A 13,540-nucleotide genomic window follows, 5' to 3' on the forward strand; every position below is an offset into this window, starting at 1 on the left:
CTCGTCCTGGAATTCATATAATGGGCCGCGTAGAGGATAAACTTAAAAGGATTTACTATGGGCCGGAAGGCTATTGGAAAGGAGCGTCGGCCATCAAGAAACTCGCGACCGCGGCCAGGGTATCAGACGAAACGGCTAAGAACTGGTTGAAAAAACAAACCCTCTGGCAGGTTTATCTTCCCGTGCCTAAGTACATTCCCAGGCCCAGCTTCACCGTAAATACCCCCAATGAAGTTCATCAGGCGGACTTGCTTTTCTTGCCGCACGATAAGGTGAGAAAAAAGACCTATAGGTACGCTTTGACCGTAGTTGATATCGCAAGCAGATACAAGGACGCCGAACCTATAACCAGCAAGGATTCTGGGGAAGTCGCAGAAGCCCTAGGTAGGGTTTATAAGCGCGTCTTGAAATGGCCTAAGCTGCTGCAAGTGGATGCGGGGACGGAGTTCATGGGCGTGGTTACTAAGACCCTGAAAGACCACAGCACTAAAATTAGAAGAGCTAAAGCAGAGTACCACAGGGGTCAAAGCATTGTCGAAAGATTCAATAAGACCCTGGCCGAGCGTCTCTTTGGATACCAGTATTGGAAAGAGCTGGAAGATCCCTCCAAACGCAATAGGGAATGGACCCAGAGGCTCCCCCAGGTCGTCGCGGCTTTAAATAACGAGGCGGCCAGGGCTACGGGAATGAAACCCAAGGATGCCATAAAAAAGAAACACGTGGAACACAAGTCCTTCATCAGAAGTTCGAGGGCGGTCTTCCCCCATGAAAAGAAATTAGGTAATGTCACGGTTCGATATCTCTATGAGCCGGGTGAATTAGAAGGAGGATCCAAAAGAGCTACGGATCCTAATTGGTCTTTGGAAACTTACCAGATCCGAAGTGCGATAGCTAAGAAGGGTCAGCCCATCTTGTATTATCTTCATGATGGTCCCACGCGTGGGTTCGTCAAAGAAGAACTGCTTATCGTGTGATGTCCGAATGCTATCGTATGCACTCCGTCATCACACATCCATCGCTTACCGTCAAATGCAGACAGTGACACCTTCTCCTGCGTGACGTTATGTATCTGATGACCATAGCTGCGCAGGCTGTTCATCTTATGCCGCTGTTCCTTGCGTGTTCGTAATACGTTGAGGTAGGACTCGTGCGTAATGTCCTTCTTAACCACGTACTTTTTTACGCCTTTAGCTTTCTTTTCTACGCCGTCTAACTTTAGCACGCTGTACATCTTTGGTTTCAGACCCACGTACTCTACTATGGGTTTTCCTAACATTTCGTCTTTCATCTTCCCAATTACCTTCTTATTCTTCGCAGAGTAAAGGAAGTGCTCCTTCGGGTAACCGCTGGTGTCGTACTCGTCTATGTCGGGGAGGCAGTCTTTGTAAACGTCTTCCGTTTGCACTTCTAAAATTAGGGAGTCGGTGTCTGTGTACAGGAGGCGACAGCGGTCTCCGTACTTTGGCTTAAGCTTATCGTAGTAGAACTCATACATAAGCAGCTTCGATAGATCCAGCACCGTAAAGCCTGTGTAAACGGGCTTGTTTAGTAAGAGGTTTGCCCTTTTCATGTGAATCACGTAGAAGTTCAGCATTTCTACGTATCTAACGAAGCCTGGCTGTGACACGTATGCTTCTGCTTCCTCTTTGGTGCTGACTATTTTTACGCTTACGCGCTTGCGGATGTTCTCCATTGTCTTTCCGAACACGCTGTTGTTCATCAGTTTGAAGAGGTTTTTCTCGAAGTCATTTTTCGCTGCGGTACGCTTTTGCGTGTTAAAGTCAATGTAGGGGCGCATCCAGGGTTCCTGCGTGAATTTTAGGACTCTGTGGATCTTCTCTACGCGCATTCCGTGTCGCACGTAGAACTGCAGGTTGCGGTAATGTACCACATACTTCTTCTTATCCATCAGGTTCATAGTTAGTTTCCTGTACGGTTTGTAACCAGGGCACATTTGCTTTTGCAGCGGACTTAGCTGCTTAAATGGTATCTCTATCGCTTCTGGTGCTAAGGGGAACTCATTGTGTTCGTCGTGCAGGCGCTCTGGGTACTCCAGATCCACTTCTAAGACGTAACCCTTGTCTTCCTCCTTTCCTACCTGCATGTAGAAGTCTATCGGCTTCACTGGATCCCATTCGAAGTCTCTCACAGGTAGGTACTGTGACATTGCCCAACCATAAAGGTTATTCGCATCCAGGTAGTAAATGTATGTGGTTGGTTTCTCTGGGTCGTGCTCTACTAAGGGGTTGTTTGCGCGGGCGTAACGTCGGCTGGGTCCGCATACGCCGCCACGAATACCGTCTTCCATAAACCGATACATGTCGTACTCCGTTAGGAGATCCAACTGCGCATTTGTCTTCTTTAACAAAGCACTCCAGCTGAGCCCAGGAGCCGTGTAGAAATTAGCGGGATCCAATCCGTAATATTCCATAGCCATCTTTCTGAAGCTTTGGAAAACATCTGCGAGCAGCACTACGTCAGACCTTAGGTAGATGTCGTGGTAGTCCCCCATGTTCTCACAGGAGTACTTTTCCCACACGTCTAACGCATGCTGGTACTCCTCATCCTTTATACCAGACTCGTTTAGGGTGCTGTAGAAGCGATCTTTGGGTGGTAGGGGTTCTTTGAATCGATCCCAGGAGTCCATGTATTCGTATGGGTAGACTCCTTTCCTTTCCGCGCCGTATTGACTGGAAATGGGAAAGTTGGTGTTATACTTTACGAGGTTTGCTAAGGAGTCCGCCATAAACTGCTGCGAATCTAAGAACTTTAGCTTACCCACAGTTACGGACATGTAGCGCTCTTTGTTGTTGGGTATGCATTTGACGTCGGAGCCGTCTGTTCCTTGTAGTAGCAAATGGGAGTCGTAACCGCGGAGGTTGTGAAAGAACACCGGAATCTCCATGTCTGGATTTACTTTGAAGTTTATATTGCATTTCCAATGAGCCGCTCCTCTGTATTTACCCGTGATGTGGCAGTGATCCCTAACCTTATCCACATAGAAATCCTCAACAAATGCTTTGTGGCAGTGAATGCAGTGCGTGGAGAGCTTTCCCGGCTTCTCACCTTTCTTAGCATACTTCCCGCATTTAAAATGAGCTTCTCCTAGATACTTTCCATCTTCATCCCACGCTTTCTTGGCTCGTCTTCCAAACTGAAGAAGCGTATGTTGGCAAATGTGGCATTTTTTTGCCTTGTTAAAAGCCTCCTGGTTCTCTTTGGTAAATTCCATCTTCTTTGGACGTCTTAATTGTTCTCTAATCTCCCCCTCCTCTTCTCGCAATGCTTCTAGAAACTCATTAGCTGCGTTCTTACCTCGGTAAATCACAGGAGGGTTTGCTTTACCGTCTGATCTGACTACTATGTAACCAAAGGAGCAGATCTCGTGTAATCCTACCTTATTCGTGGCGCCACGTTTCTGCTCTTCCTTAGTTATCAACGCTTCGAAGTCTGCATATATCACGTAAGGCACTTGCATCTGCTTTTGATGGTCTGCGTATGAAAGCTCTTTGTTGGTGGGCATCTGGATCCGTTGCGCCACTTCTTCGACTCCGCGGCAGATCTCATCGTGTTTCTTTAGGGTATTTAAGGATGTAAATGACAGCAAGCAGCAGTCACAGAAGTACTTTTTGCCTTTGTGCTTAGTATGTCTGTAGAATAGTCTGCTAATGTGTTTAACCCATGAGTAGTGTCCGCCGTGGTAGAATAAATGTACGCGCTCTCCTTTACTTTTTGACAGAACTAACGGTACTATCGTCTGCTCTCTGACTCCGTAAACGTTAATTGCTAGATCGTTTATTTCCTCAAATATGGGGATGTCTATCAACTGCATGGGAAATTCCACACCATCCCACTCTAAATCATCTGTGGGATACTTACTTGTCCTACAGGGATCCTTCTCTGCTGGATACAGTGCAGACCTAATTGCCCACATAAAGCATCGATTGTCTTCATTCTTCACGTTTACAATAGCCTTCTTCCTTTCTACCCACGTTGGTAGCGGTACGTAACTCCCCCCTCGTATGGGTACGTACCTGGCTATACTTATCTCTATTCCTTCAACCTCCTCTACTGTCCAACCCGATCCTTCTTTCGTGTAGTTAGACAGCGACTCCATTATTGCTTCTAAGGCTTCACTGAGTGACCTATCCAGATTCGTGGATTCTAATATCACTAACGACTTTGATCGCAACATTGCTGTCGTCATTACCTCGTCTTTTGACAAACTTACTTCTACCATTATGCTCGCTTTCAGGGCTCCTAATTCTTCTATACCTTTTCGGAGAGTCCTTTTAACCTTCCTTTCTGACTGACGCCAAAACTGTCTAACGTCAATCTCACCGTTACCGGGTATTGACACCGTGCTGAAGTTGCTTTGGGATTCCATCTATATAATAGCAAATATTTTATACCTAATACCAAGCACTTTTTAAGTCGTCGTAGTCGTACTCACAGTCCTGACAATGCCAAAACAATTTAACCTTAGTCTCAAACTTCTTACCACATCCACAATCATAACTGCTCATACACTTCGTCTTCATTTTCAAATGCTTTTTCAAATCCGCTTCTTTCTTAAAAGTTCTCTTACATTCTTCGCACTCCATATATAGACTAACATATTTGCGCTGTTGCCCCCAACCACACTTGGAGTGGGTTGTTTCCGTAGGTGGATTTTTGACACGGGTCTTGCCCGTGTTGAGATTGCGCTGGAACCCCCATTCCCTATACTACTTCTTCCTGACTTTCCTTTTTGCCAAGGTTAATAGTTGGAACCCAATCAATATTATATCTGTCCCAGACTTTTGCAGGCTTTCCAGAGACAAAGTGAAGACCACAAACACGTTCGGTTTCAAGAACCCTCTTCGCGTCAGTATCGCCTCGACTGATGGCCGAAATCCAAAGCCTTCTCCGCTCTCGTGTCAACTCTTCGTGCTCTTCGCCTTGATTCGATATCACTTTAGGTATTGAAGAAAAGGAAACTTTTTTCTTACCGCTCTTTGAACCGCAACCAACTACGATACAATGCACCATGTTCAGTGAAAAGTTCACACATATCTCTCTGTCGCGTCTGTTTGTTTACTATCGAGGGGCACAAAGATGGCGGATAGCAACCGTTGTCAAGACCGGTGTCACGTGGGTGAAAGCCAAGAATACATACCCAGTGCTCAGTCCCTGTATGCAAAATCTGAATAAATTCTCCCGAAACTACATCAAAGTTCCTTACTCTTCCTAGGGTTGGGCGCTGAAATCCCTCAATTGACTGGTTTACATTCTGCAATAATACTTGGGTAGCTTGAATTATATCACCATTAAGCCATCCAGCAGGATCACTGATGAGGTCATAATCAGCATTGTTTAGTGTTGCAAGGGCACTATACTTGTCAACAACACCGGTTGTAACCTGTGTGATTTCAATATCATCTTCACTGTCACTATTACAATCATCTGTTTGTGATTCTGAAGTTTCTGGTGATGGTGAATTGCTTGGCTTGGCAGAGGTTGTCTTTGAAGAAGTAGAAGTGGTAGGTGTGGATGATTTGTTTTCTTTAGCTTTACAGGCACCACACACCCACGTTGACTGGTGATTCTTTGGCATTCTTTTCAATCCCAAACAGCTAAGATGAAAAAAATGACCATTTGTACAGTTGGCATTGTGGCACTCGACCAGTTTATCACTTATGAGTGCCTTTGCATTACAAACACAGATAGCATTGCATTGCATTGCAGCTTGGTTGACAGTAGATGGTTTCGGCTTGGCTTTTGAAGCCCCAATTCCTCTCTTAAACTGTGGCAGCCTGCTGCAGTGAGGACAATACCATCTTTTAGGTATGGACTTCCCACCTACAGCCAAACATTCTATGTGAAATTGGCCATAAGGACAGTCAGCATTACTGCAGGAGACCATCTCATCACTGCACTGTCCTCTACAAAAGCAGACTGCTTGATCACCTGGAACTTTAATGATAACATTGCACTTTCTTGTGTACCACCGTCCCAAGATCTCAGGGAGTATGCCAATCCTCCAAAATGCTTTAAGCTTTTTCACGACAGTTTTGAAGTGGTGGGGGTCTGGGTAAATTCTCTCACACACAATGTGTGCATTTCCATCTGAATCCACAGCACAAACAACAAAGTCAGCATATTTTCTTTCTGGCAGAGTAAACAACTGTTGTTGAACCTGTAAGTAATAATTGTGGCTCTTCTTTAGCTTCATTAGGCCATTTACCACCTCAAGACAAGAGTTTTTTTGTAGAACATACTGCTTAAAGTCACAGTTGGGGATGGAAATGGGACATTTCACCTCTCCACATCCCAATCCGCAGCAATTGCAAGAAACTAAAAAGTCTGGGGTTGCATGGATGAAAGGAAATTCCCTGTTGATGAACAAACCATATCTCTTAAGTTCAAAGTTAATATGCTTTGTTTTCATTAAGCTTTCATATGCATTAATGGCATACTGTTCGTACTTGATGCCATGTCGAATGGCCTTGTTATCCAGCTTGTACAAGTGGGGGTAGCAGATAGATTGGATCAGTGACTGGGAGGGCTGAGCTAGGTTGGTGTTGTAGGCAGCACCACATACAGAGGCTCCAATTCTGCCAGCACGATGTCTAAAAAAACCTGGGCCCTTAGCTTGATCTCTTGTGTCTTGCTCAACCGCTTTTATCTCCTCGTCTGAAATGTTCAGCTTGACATCTAAGCACTTTCGCAACAGTTCTAGATAATCTAGATCTAAATTACAAGGCTCGTAAAGATCACATAAAACTGGAACATTCCGACTTTTGGAAATGAAATGGTCAGCGAAGGGGTCGATTAAACTTAACAAAGCAGCTTTTGTTTGGCAGTTGTAGAGTTTTGTGTAAAATTCCTCCTTTTCCGCTGCTGAAACTTGGGCTGAAGGGTTCGGGTCTCGTCCAGGTCCAGCTTGATTTTTACGAGACTGTCCTAAATTTTCATCATTCAATTTATCAGTGTTACTGTCTAGAATCTCTTTGAGTTTTTTCGCAGAAGAGAAATCTATGTCCTTGGCCCTTGCGTAAGATACTTGGTTGACATACGTGGGAAGAAGCCACGTGCACTTAACTTGGGTACAGGCTAATTTCCCGTTGATTCTTGTCCAACATTCGATGTAAAATAAGACGCTGGCAACATGCGAACAAGATTCTGCTAGGCCTGCTTTACAACCCAAACAATGAGCAGAAAAAATCGTGCCATCCTTGCCGGCAATGATCCAAATATCGGCCAGAGGGTCATTCATGCGTTGGGAATGGCGAACTTTCGCCACGACCACATGCTTGCTTGAGATAATTCGTCCTCTTACTGAAGCCACAAATCCAGACACCACTTGATTATATGCTTCCAAACTCTTGTAATTTTTAAACTGATCGTTCGTATAATAGCTCGTCTGCAAAACCAAGTAACTAAACAAATCTGACTGCTCTATTGGAGGCAAACATTCAGGATCAAACTGCTCACTTGGTATGGTGACTGGATCAACGCCTACTGCCTCGATCTTCTTCAAATAACGTTCCTTTACATGACTTTCAAGACCTGATCCATATTTCGAGAGCACTGGCACAGCCATTTTCCAAAGTTTTGAGACGTCATTTGTCTCTGAAGCGAGCTAAAACTCTAAACACTATAAAAATGGCCTACTATTATCATAACATTTCACACTCGGAGGGGCACAAAGATGGCGGACGCCCATATTTGGATAGGTCGAAATAGGTCAGTGACGTCACGTGAAAGCCAAGAATACTGAGTTCAAAGTGATAACTTAACATTTTTTACCCACTTCCAATGATAAACTACTCAAGTTGTCACTCACGTTTATTAGCAAGCATATCACTAACAGACTATTAACTGTTTAGTTCGGATCGTATTACTTGTCAAACCGCTTCGGAGCATAGGGAATTGTCTGAGTTGAGCTAATAAAGCCCGAGCCGATCTTAATACTGTATTATCAGATCAGTGTTCAGTGTTTGTCACTCAGAATCTCTAAAAGGAATTTTATCTCTCTTCGGGTATTGATAAATGGTTTCAAACGGCTTGGTTGTGGTTCACTACGGCAGGGCAAGGCAACAGCAAAGAGGTTCGTGAATTTTGGGAATCAAGGTTAGACATTGTTTTGAAGAAGACACGCTGGGATATTGACTTTATCTTAAACAAACTTTCAACTATTGGACAAATTGAAACCGATGATTCTATAGCTGGAAAACCAATGGAATAGATTGAGTAATCACGGAGTTTATAGTTGACCAAACTACCTGGTTTTGAGACTGTTAAATGAGCTGTTAATGAAATATTGAAGGCCCAGACGATAACAGTAAGTCGACAAACCGCAACTAAAACGAGTATAATACCATCCCCAAGGTCACTTTCAAAACCAATAGAATTAACTATTGTTTAGCAGTGGTATTTACACAATGGAAAGTGACTTAGAACAGGAGTACCTCTCAGAAAACGACAAAGACTACGACATGGCGAACATCACAGTACCCTTAAAGGCCATTCCAGCATACATCACTATCCAGTTTGCATGGTATTCGTTCATCTTTACTCTAGGCGTTATAGGAAACCTCTACATCACTCTAACTGTGACTTGCCGCAAAGAGATGACTACCACGACCAATTATTTCATCTTCAACCTCGCTGTTTCTGATTTAGGGATTCTTTTAGTGTCACTGCCTTCTCACGTAATTCGGGATTTTTTCTCCTGGTCTTTCGGGAAGATCGCTTGTCAGGTCATCATTTCCATGAACGAGGTATTCTTTTCGGTGTCAATTTGTACAATAACTGTAATCACATTAGAAAGATACCGAGCAATCGCCTTGCCATTCAAACCCAAGACAAGTACAAGAGGTGGAAAAGTAACAATCGCACTGATTTGGCTTGTGTCGTACTTGGTTATTGGCTTCCCAATGACCTTCCATATGGATCTAGAACTCATTGATCAGCGACTAATTTGTCTTCCTAAATGGCCTTCCAAAGACGTGAACAAGATACAGACTTGTTTGATAGTCACTTTGATCATCATTCCCCTAGTCATAACCGGCTATGCCTACACAGTGATGATAAAAACCCTTCGACAGCAAAGCCAAAGGCTTCAAGAAAGAGCAAATTGTCACAGAGTGTCTAGAACATCGCTGAACAGCTCAACATCGCTAAAACAAGATCACCGACGACATCGCTACAACGCCAAGTTAGTTAAGATGCTCATTGTCATCGTTGTGGTTTTCTGGATTTCCATGCTTCCTCTTACGCTGCTCGCTCTTGTGGTGGAGTTCTTCCCCGATGTGAGAGTCGCAAGCAAAGCGATTGATGGACTCTACACTATCTTTGTTGCTTTGTTTTATTCAAACAGTGCTTTCAATCCAGTTGCTATCTATATTATGAGTTCTGATCTTCGTAAGGGCTTAAACACTATATTATTCTACAAAAAGCGACGCCTTAGCGAAATCAGGCATATGCATTACGTTGCTCAGAACTAAACTCATCATATGAGAAGTACTTTTTGATGGTTGTTATCAACACTTGGAGGATAATTCACAAAAACTTATCGTTTCCATGTGCTAGAGTCATTAAACCAGGCTCCAAAGATAACATAATTATTTTTTTATTTCGTCTTTTAAGCGATGTTTATAATTCCAGTGCTTAGAGTGTAAATATTGACTCAATGGAGTATTTCAGACATTTCCGTAATGAGGAATCCGTTTTCAAGAATACGTAACTGTCGCATGATTTTGTCTTTAAATTCGATTGCAAAGCCGTCTGATCGATCCGGAGAAGACAATGGCTACATCTGTAGCTTATTACCAAATTCTCTACCGTCTAAGACCTTAAATACCTTATGTATCATTACTTATAAATAAAGAGTTTTTATCGATTTTGAGTGTTGATCTTAACTCGAACCATAAGACCATAAATTGCAAGCGGAATTCATGTTGTCGAAGAATCACCGAAGAGTGATAGAGATCTCGATAGGACTTAATTAAGTGTGCTATCTTTTGGCACGCGAAGAGTTTTACGTATTCAAACCATATGTTGATTAGATCTCCAAGAGAAGTGAGGAATCGATTTAAGGATCAATTTTCCATTGAAATACAATACTACCTTTTTGGTTTATTTTTAGTTCCGTTGATTTCGCGATACTTGAGTGATGTTTATACTGGTGGAGAGAATGCCGAAGAAGTGTTTAATGTAAATGTTTGTTTATAAGTGGGGTTATGTGTATTCTGATTCATAAATGAGCCTTTATTGCGTTCTTTGAATATCATCTGACCAACGTCAATGTTTTCTTTGGGCCAAACCTTCTAAAAGCCATGATTGTACTAAAGGGATGCTAAAAAAAGCGCGCGCAATGTTGCAGGTTCATAGGCTCTAGATTAAAAGCTGAATGCCTAAATCTCGCTTTCACTAGAGTGTTTTATGATGGTAATTGAACTGAGTGGAGTGCAATTTGGACCAAAATCATACGAGTGATTACAAGATTGCACGACCGCGTAGCGGGAGTGCAATTTGTTAATCACAAGTATGATTTTGGTCCAAAATTGCACGACACGAAGTTCAGTTACCACTTAATCATACCCTTTTTGTAATCATACACAAGAAAAAGACACAATAAAGAGTGCAGAATAATCAATTTAATGTAGTAGAAGATCTAAATGCGAACAAAAAAATCATCTAAAAAATTTTTGTTGATTTTTTTGTTTTATTTTGTTGTTTGAAAAAAAAAATTTTTTAGGATGCGATTTGGGAATTAATCGCACTCCTTTGAACCAATCAGATTGCAGGATTTGGTAGTGATTACAAAAAGGATATGATTAATGTTATAATCTAATTTGTCACATTGATAATAGCCGGTAAAAGTTCAAATTTGCCTCAACATTCTATCTCCTGCCCGGTAACAGAGCCTTTTTTCTTTTTCATTTTACATTTTTTTGCCAAAATGCTTAGTTTCAAAAATTCGTATCTTCGTAAATTTGAGGGTAATCTTTTAAAAAGTTTGCAATTTTAATATCATAAATGTCAGTGACAATTTTGATAGTCGTGTACTATATATTTTACTGAGAGATCAATTATCCTATAATGTCACGCTAGAGTACGGCCTATTTTCGTCAAAACACGTTATCGTTACGAAATCTGAAATGGAGATCTGAGATTAAACGGAATTTGTGCGCTTTCTGACTAAAATACGAAAAATCATCCGAAAGGTCGTGCTTCATGTTTCAAACTAAAAGGAAACTACGTTGTCTCATACTGACAACGTTTTTTTTATGTGTATAAAGAAAGAAAGAAAGAAAAATCGTGTAATGAAAGTTGAGAGCAAAAAAACACAAGCAAGCAGACACTGTGGACAATCGGAGAACTGTCATCAACTTGAACCAGACAAATCACAGCCTACAGGCACAACATTCATAGGGATTCCAAGGGTCTATTTACGTGTTAAGAGTCAAAGTTTTACAAGAAAAAATATTGTTTAAACAGAACTAGAAATTTCCCGAAGTTTGGTCGTGGAGTGACCACAAAACACGTGGTTGGACGTGATGTGTCCACACATTTAAATATTTCATCAAGTATATTAAGCGAATTCTTGAAAGGTGTATTGTTGAGTCCACAAAATCGTAAAAAAACTCATGCCATTGATCGATGCTAGGTCATTTCTTACTTAAAAGGAAGAAACTAATAAAATACAGTATTGATGCATTGGGATTAACAGTCTCTTAGCAGGCCGGCCACTTGTCATTTCCTTGAGTATTAATTTTCTACTCACAGGAAACGTGCGAGCAAAGTCTCTTTCCCTCCCTTCTTTAAGTGGGTAGGAGGAACTACGAATAATCTATCCCCCTCAATTTAGTACCGAAGGGAAATAAACGGCTCTGCTAACGGGGAACAGGAAACGATGTAACTCCAACAACTGAAATATTTGAAAATGCTTCAGCCAATTTTTTACACTTGCGACTACACTATATCTAAAAGTTTTAACTTAAGTTTTAACTTTAAAAGGTGTTTCTTGTGCTTGGATTATAGTCAAAGCCTGTGAATTTTGTTTCATCAATGAAATTTTCATCTGAATTTTTTTTTTTTCCGAGGAAAATTTGCTTGAAGAAACATAAATAGCATCATATCTCAAATTCATTTAGGGGGAGTGGTTTCGGAAGGGTTAAAAAGATCAGAAAAGTTAAAACAGGAAACAAGGTTCTGCTGAATTGCAGTTAAAAAAACATCCTGCCTTGTTCTTCAAGTTAATAAGGGCAAAATGAACGAGACAGTGAAACTGAGGTAAACTTTAAAATGGCAGATAAAGCAAAAATGGCAAAAATAAACTTATGAACACCTTTGCAAACGTTAGTACCATAATTTTTCTTGTTGAATGTTTTGTATAGTTTTTGTAATTTTATTGGGAGACTATCCTATAAGTGGTATCACCTCTCTAGTTCTCCTCAAAAGTTTGTTGAAAACATAATAGATAAATGAATAAATACTACGAGTAAATTCAGTACGATAAACATTCTTATAGGAAGCAATTACGAATTTTCACTCGGTGTACGTGGTTTCAACTGCTGGTACTGCTAAACGTGGCCTAACGCTCAATGACAGCATCAGCAAAATCTAGATATCATAAAGCCGATATAATAATGAAAATTGCTGAGAATCCTTGCTACCATTCATCACTAGCATGGCAAGATAGTTTGAAAACCAAATTGGGGAGGCGTTTAGAGAGCCCGGTGATAACAAAATAAGATATTGTCATCGTACTGATAAGGGAAAATAAGAAGCAAGCCAGTTTATTGTTGATCGAGTATTTTAGTCCAAAGGACAAAAGATGCCGTTCCAGGTTGCAGATAGGAAAGCATTTAATCGACCACCTCGAGTTAGAGATTCTGAACAGATGGCTTATACTTATATGGACTTCTTTCGATTTGGCGGGAACTTTTGGCGCCAAAACGCGCGTGGTCGAACTTCTTTGGAATTGGCGGGAATGTTTTTTTGCACTAAACCTCTCTACCTCTTCTTTAACTCTGAAGTATCGTTATCAGTGCCTTATTTAATGGCGCGCATAACCCTTAAATAAGGCTTAATAATGACCACGATAGGTTTTTCAAAGAAATAAAGAAATCGTCCTTGTTTTACGAGAGTACCACTTAATCTAATTAGCCAGTCAGCTTGGCTAACAAACTGCCCTCGTTTCATGAATTAGAATTTAGAAGTTGATTTTTATGTAGGGACCGGATGAAAACTAGATAACCGTAGCAAAACTCTCGAAGGACAGGAGAAAACCAACTACCAACTTTATACTCACATATGAAACCGAGTTCAGAAACTCGGCGAACCGGGTCAGCATTGGTGAGAGGCGAGCGCTCTCGCCAGGGGGCTAACTAGAAAATTTTCCAGCTAACTTAGCCCTCAGGCTCTATTATTATATAAGAATCTTGTACAACTATATTTCCTATAATATATCTTTATTAATTACTATTGTATAAAAATACGACTCTAAAGAGCAATAAAAGCAAAAAAAAAAAAAAAAAAAAAAAAAAAG

The 13,540-nt window shown here is 41.4% G+C and overlaps 2 protein-coding genes across 2 annotated transcripts; one reads left to right on the forward strand and one right to left on the reverse strand.

Annotated features, from left to right (window-relative positions):
* Nucleotides 1-4,987: 4,987 nt before the first annotated feature.
* On the reverse strand, nucleotides 4,988-7,733 carry LOC148910830 (uncharacterized). The gene has a single exon (XM_089030626.1). It carries the CDS (start codon nucleotides 7,583-7,585, stop codon nucleotides 4,988-4,990), a length of 2,598 nt encoding a protein of 865 aa, XP_088886752.1. The 5' UTR covers nucleotides 7,586-7,733.
* Nucleotides 7,734-7,900: 167 nt separating this feature from the next.
* LOC116303910 (substance-P receptor) lies at nucleotides 7,901-9,887 on the forward strand. Its single transcript, XM_031713535.2, has one exon. The coding sequence runs from the start codon at nucleotides 8,427-8,429 to the stop codon at nucleotides 9,489-9,491; it is 1,065 nt and encodes a 354-aa protein (XP_031569395.1). The 5' UTR covers nucleotides 7,901-8,426; the 3' UTR covers nucleotides 9,492-9,887.
* Nucleotides 9,888-13,540: the final 3,653 nt, after the last annotated feature.

The sequence above is a fragment of the Actinia tenebrosa genome, unplaced genomic scaffold (genome assembly GCF_029948245.1).
Source record: "Actinia tenebrosa isolate PJP-AT-01 unplaced genomic scaffold, QUT_ActTen_1.0 PGA_scaffold15__27_contigs__length_11533743, whole genome shotgun sequence".
Taxonomy (NCBI): domain Eukaryota; kingdom Metazoa; phylum Cnidaria; class Anthozoa; order Actiniaria; family Actiniidae; genus Actinia; species Actinia tenebrosa.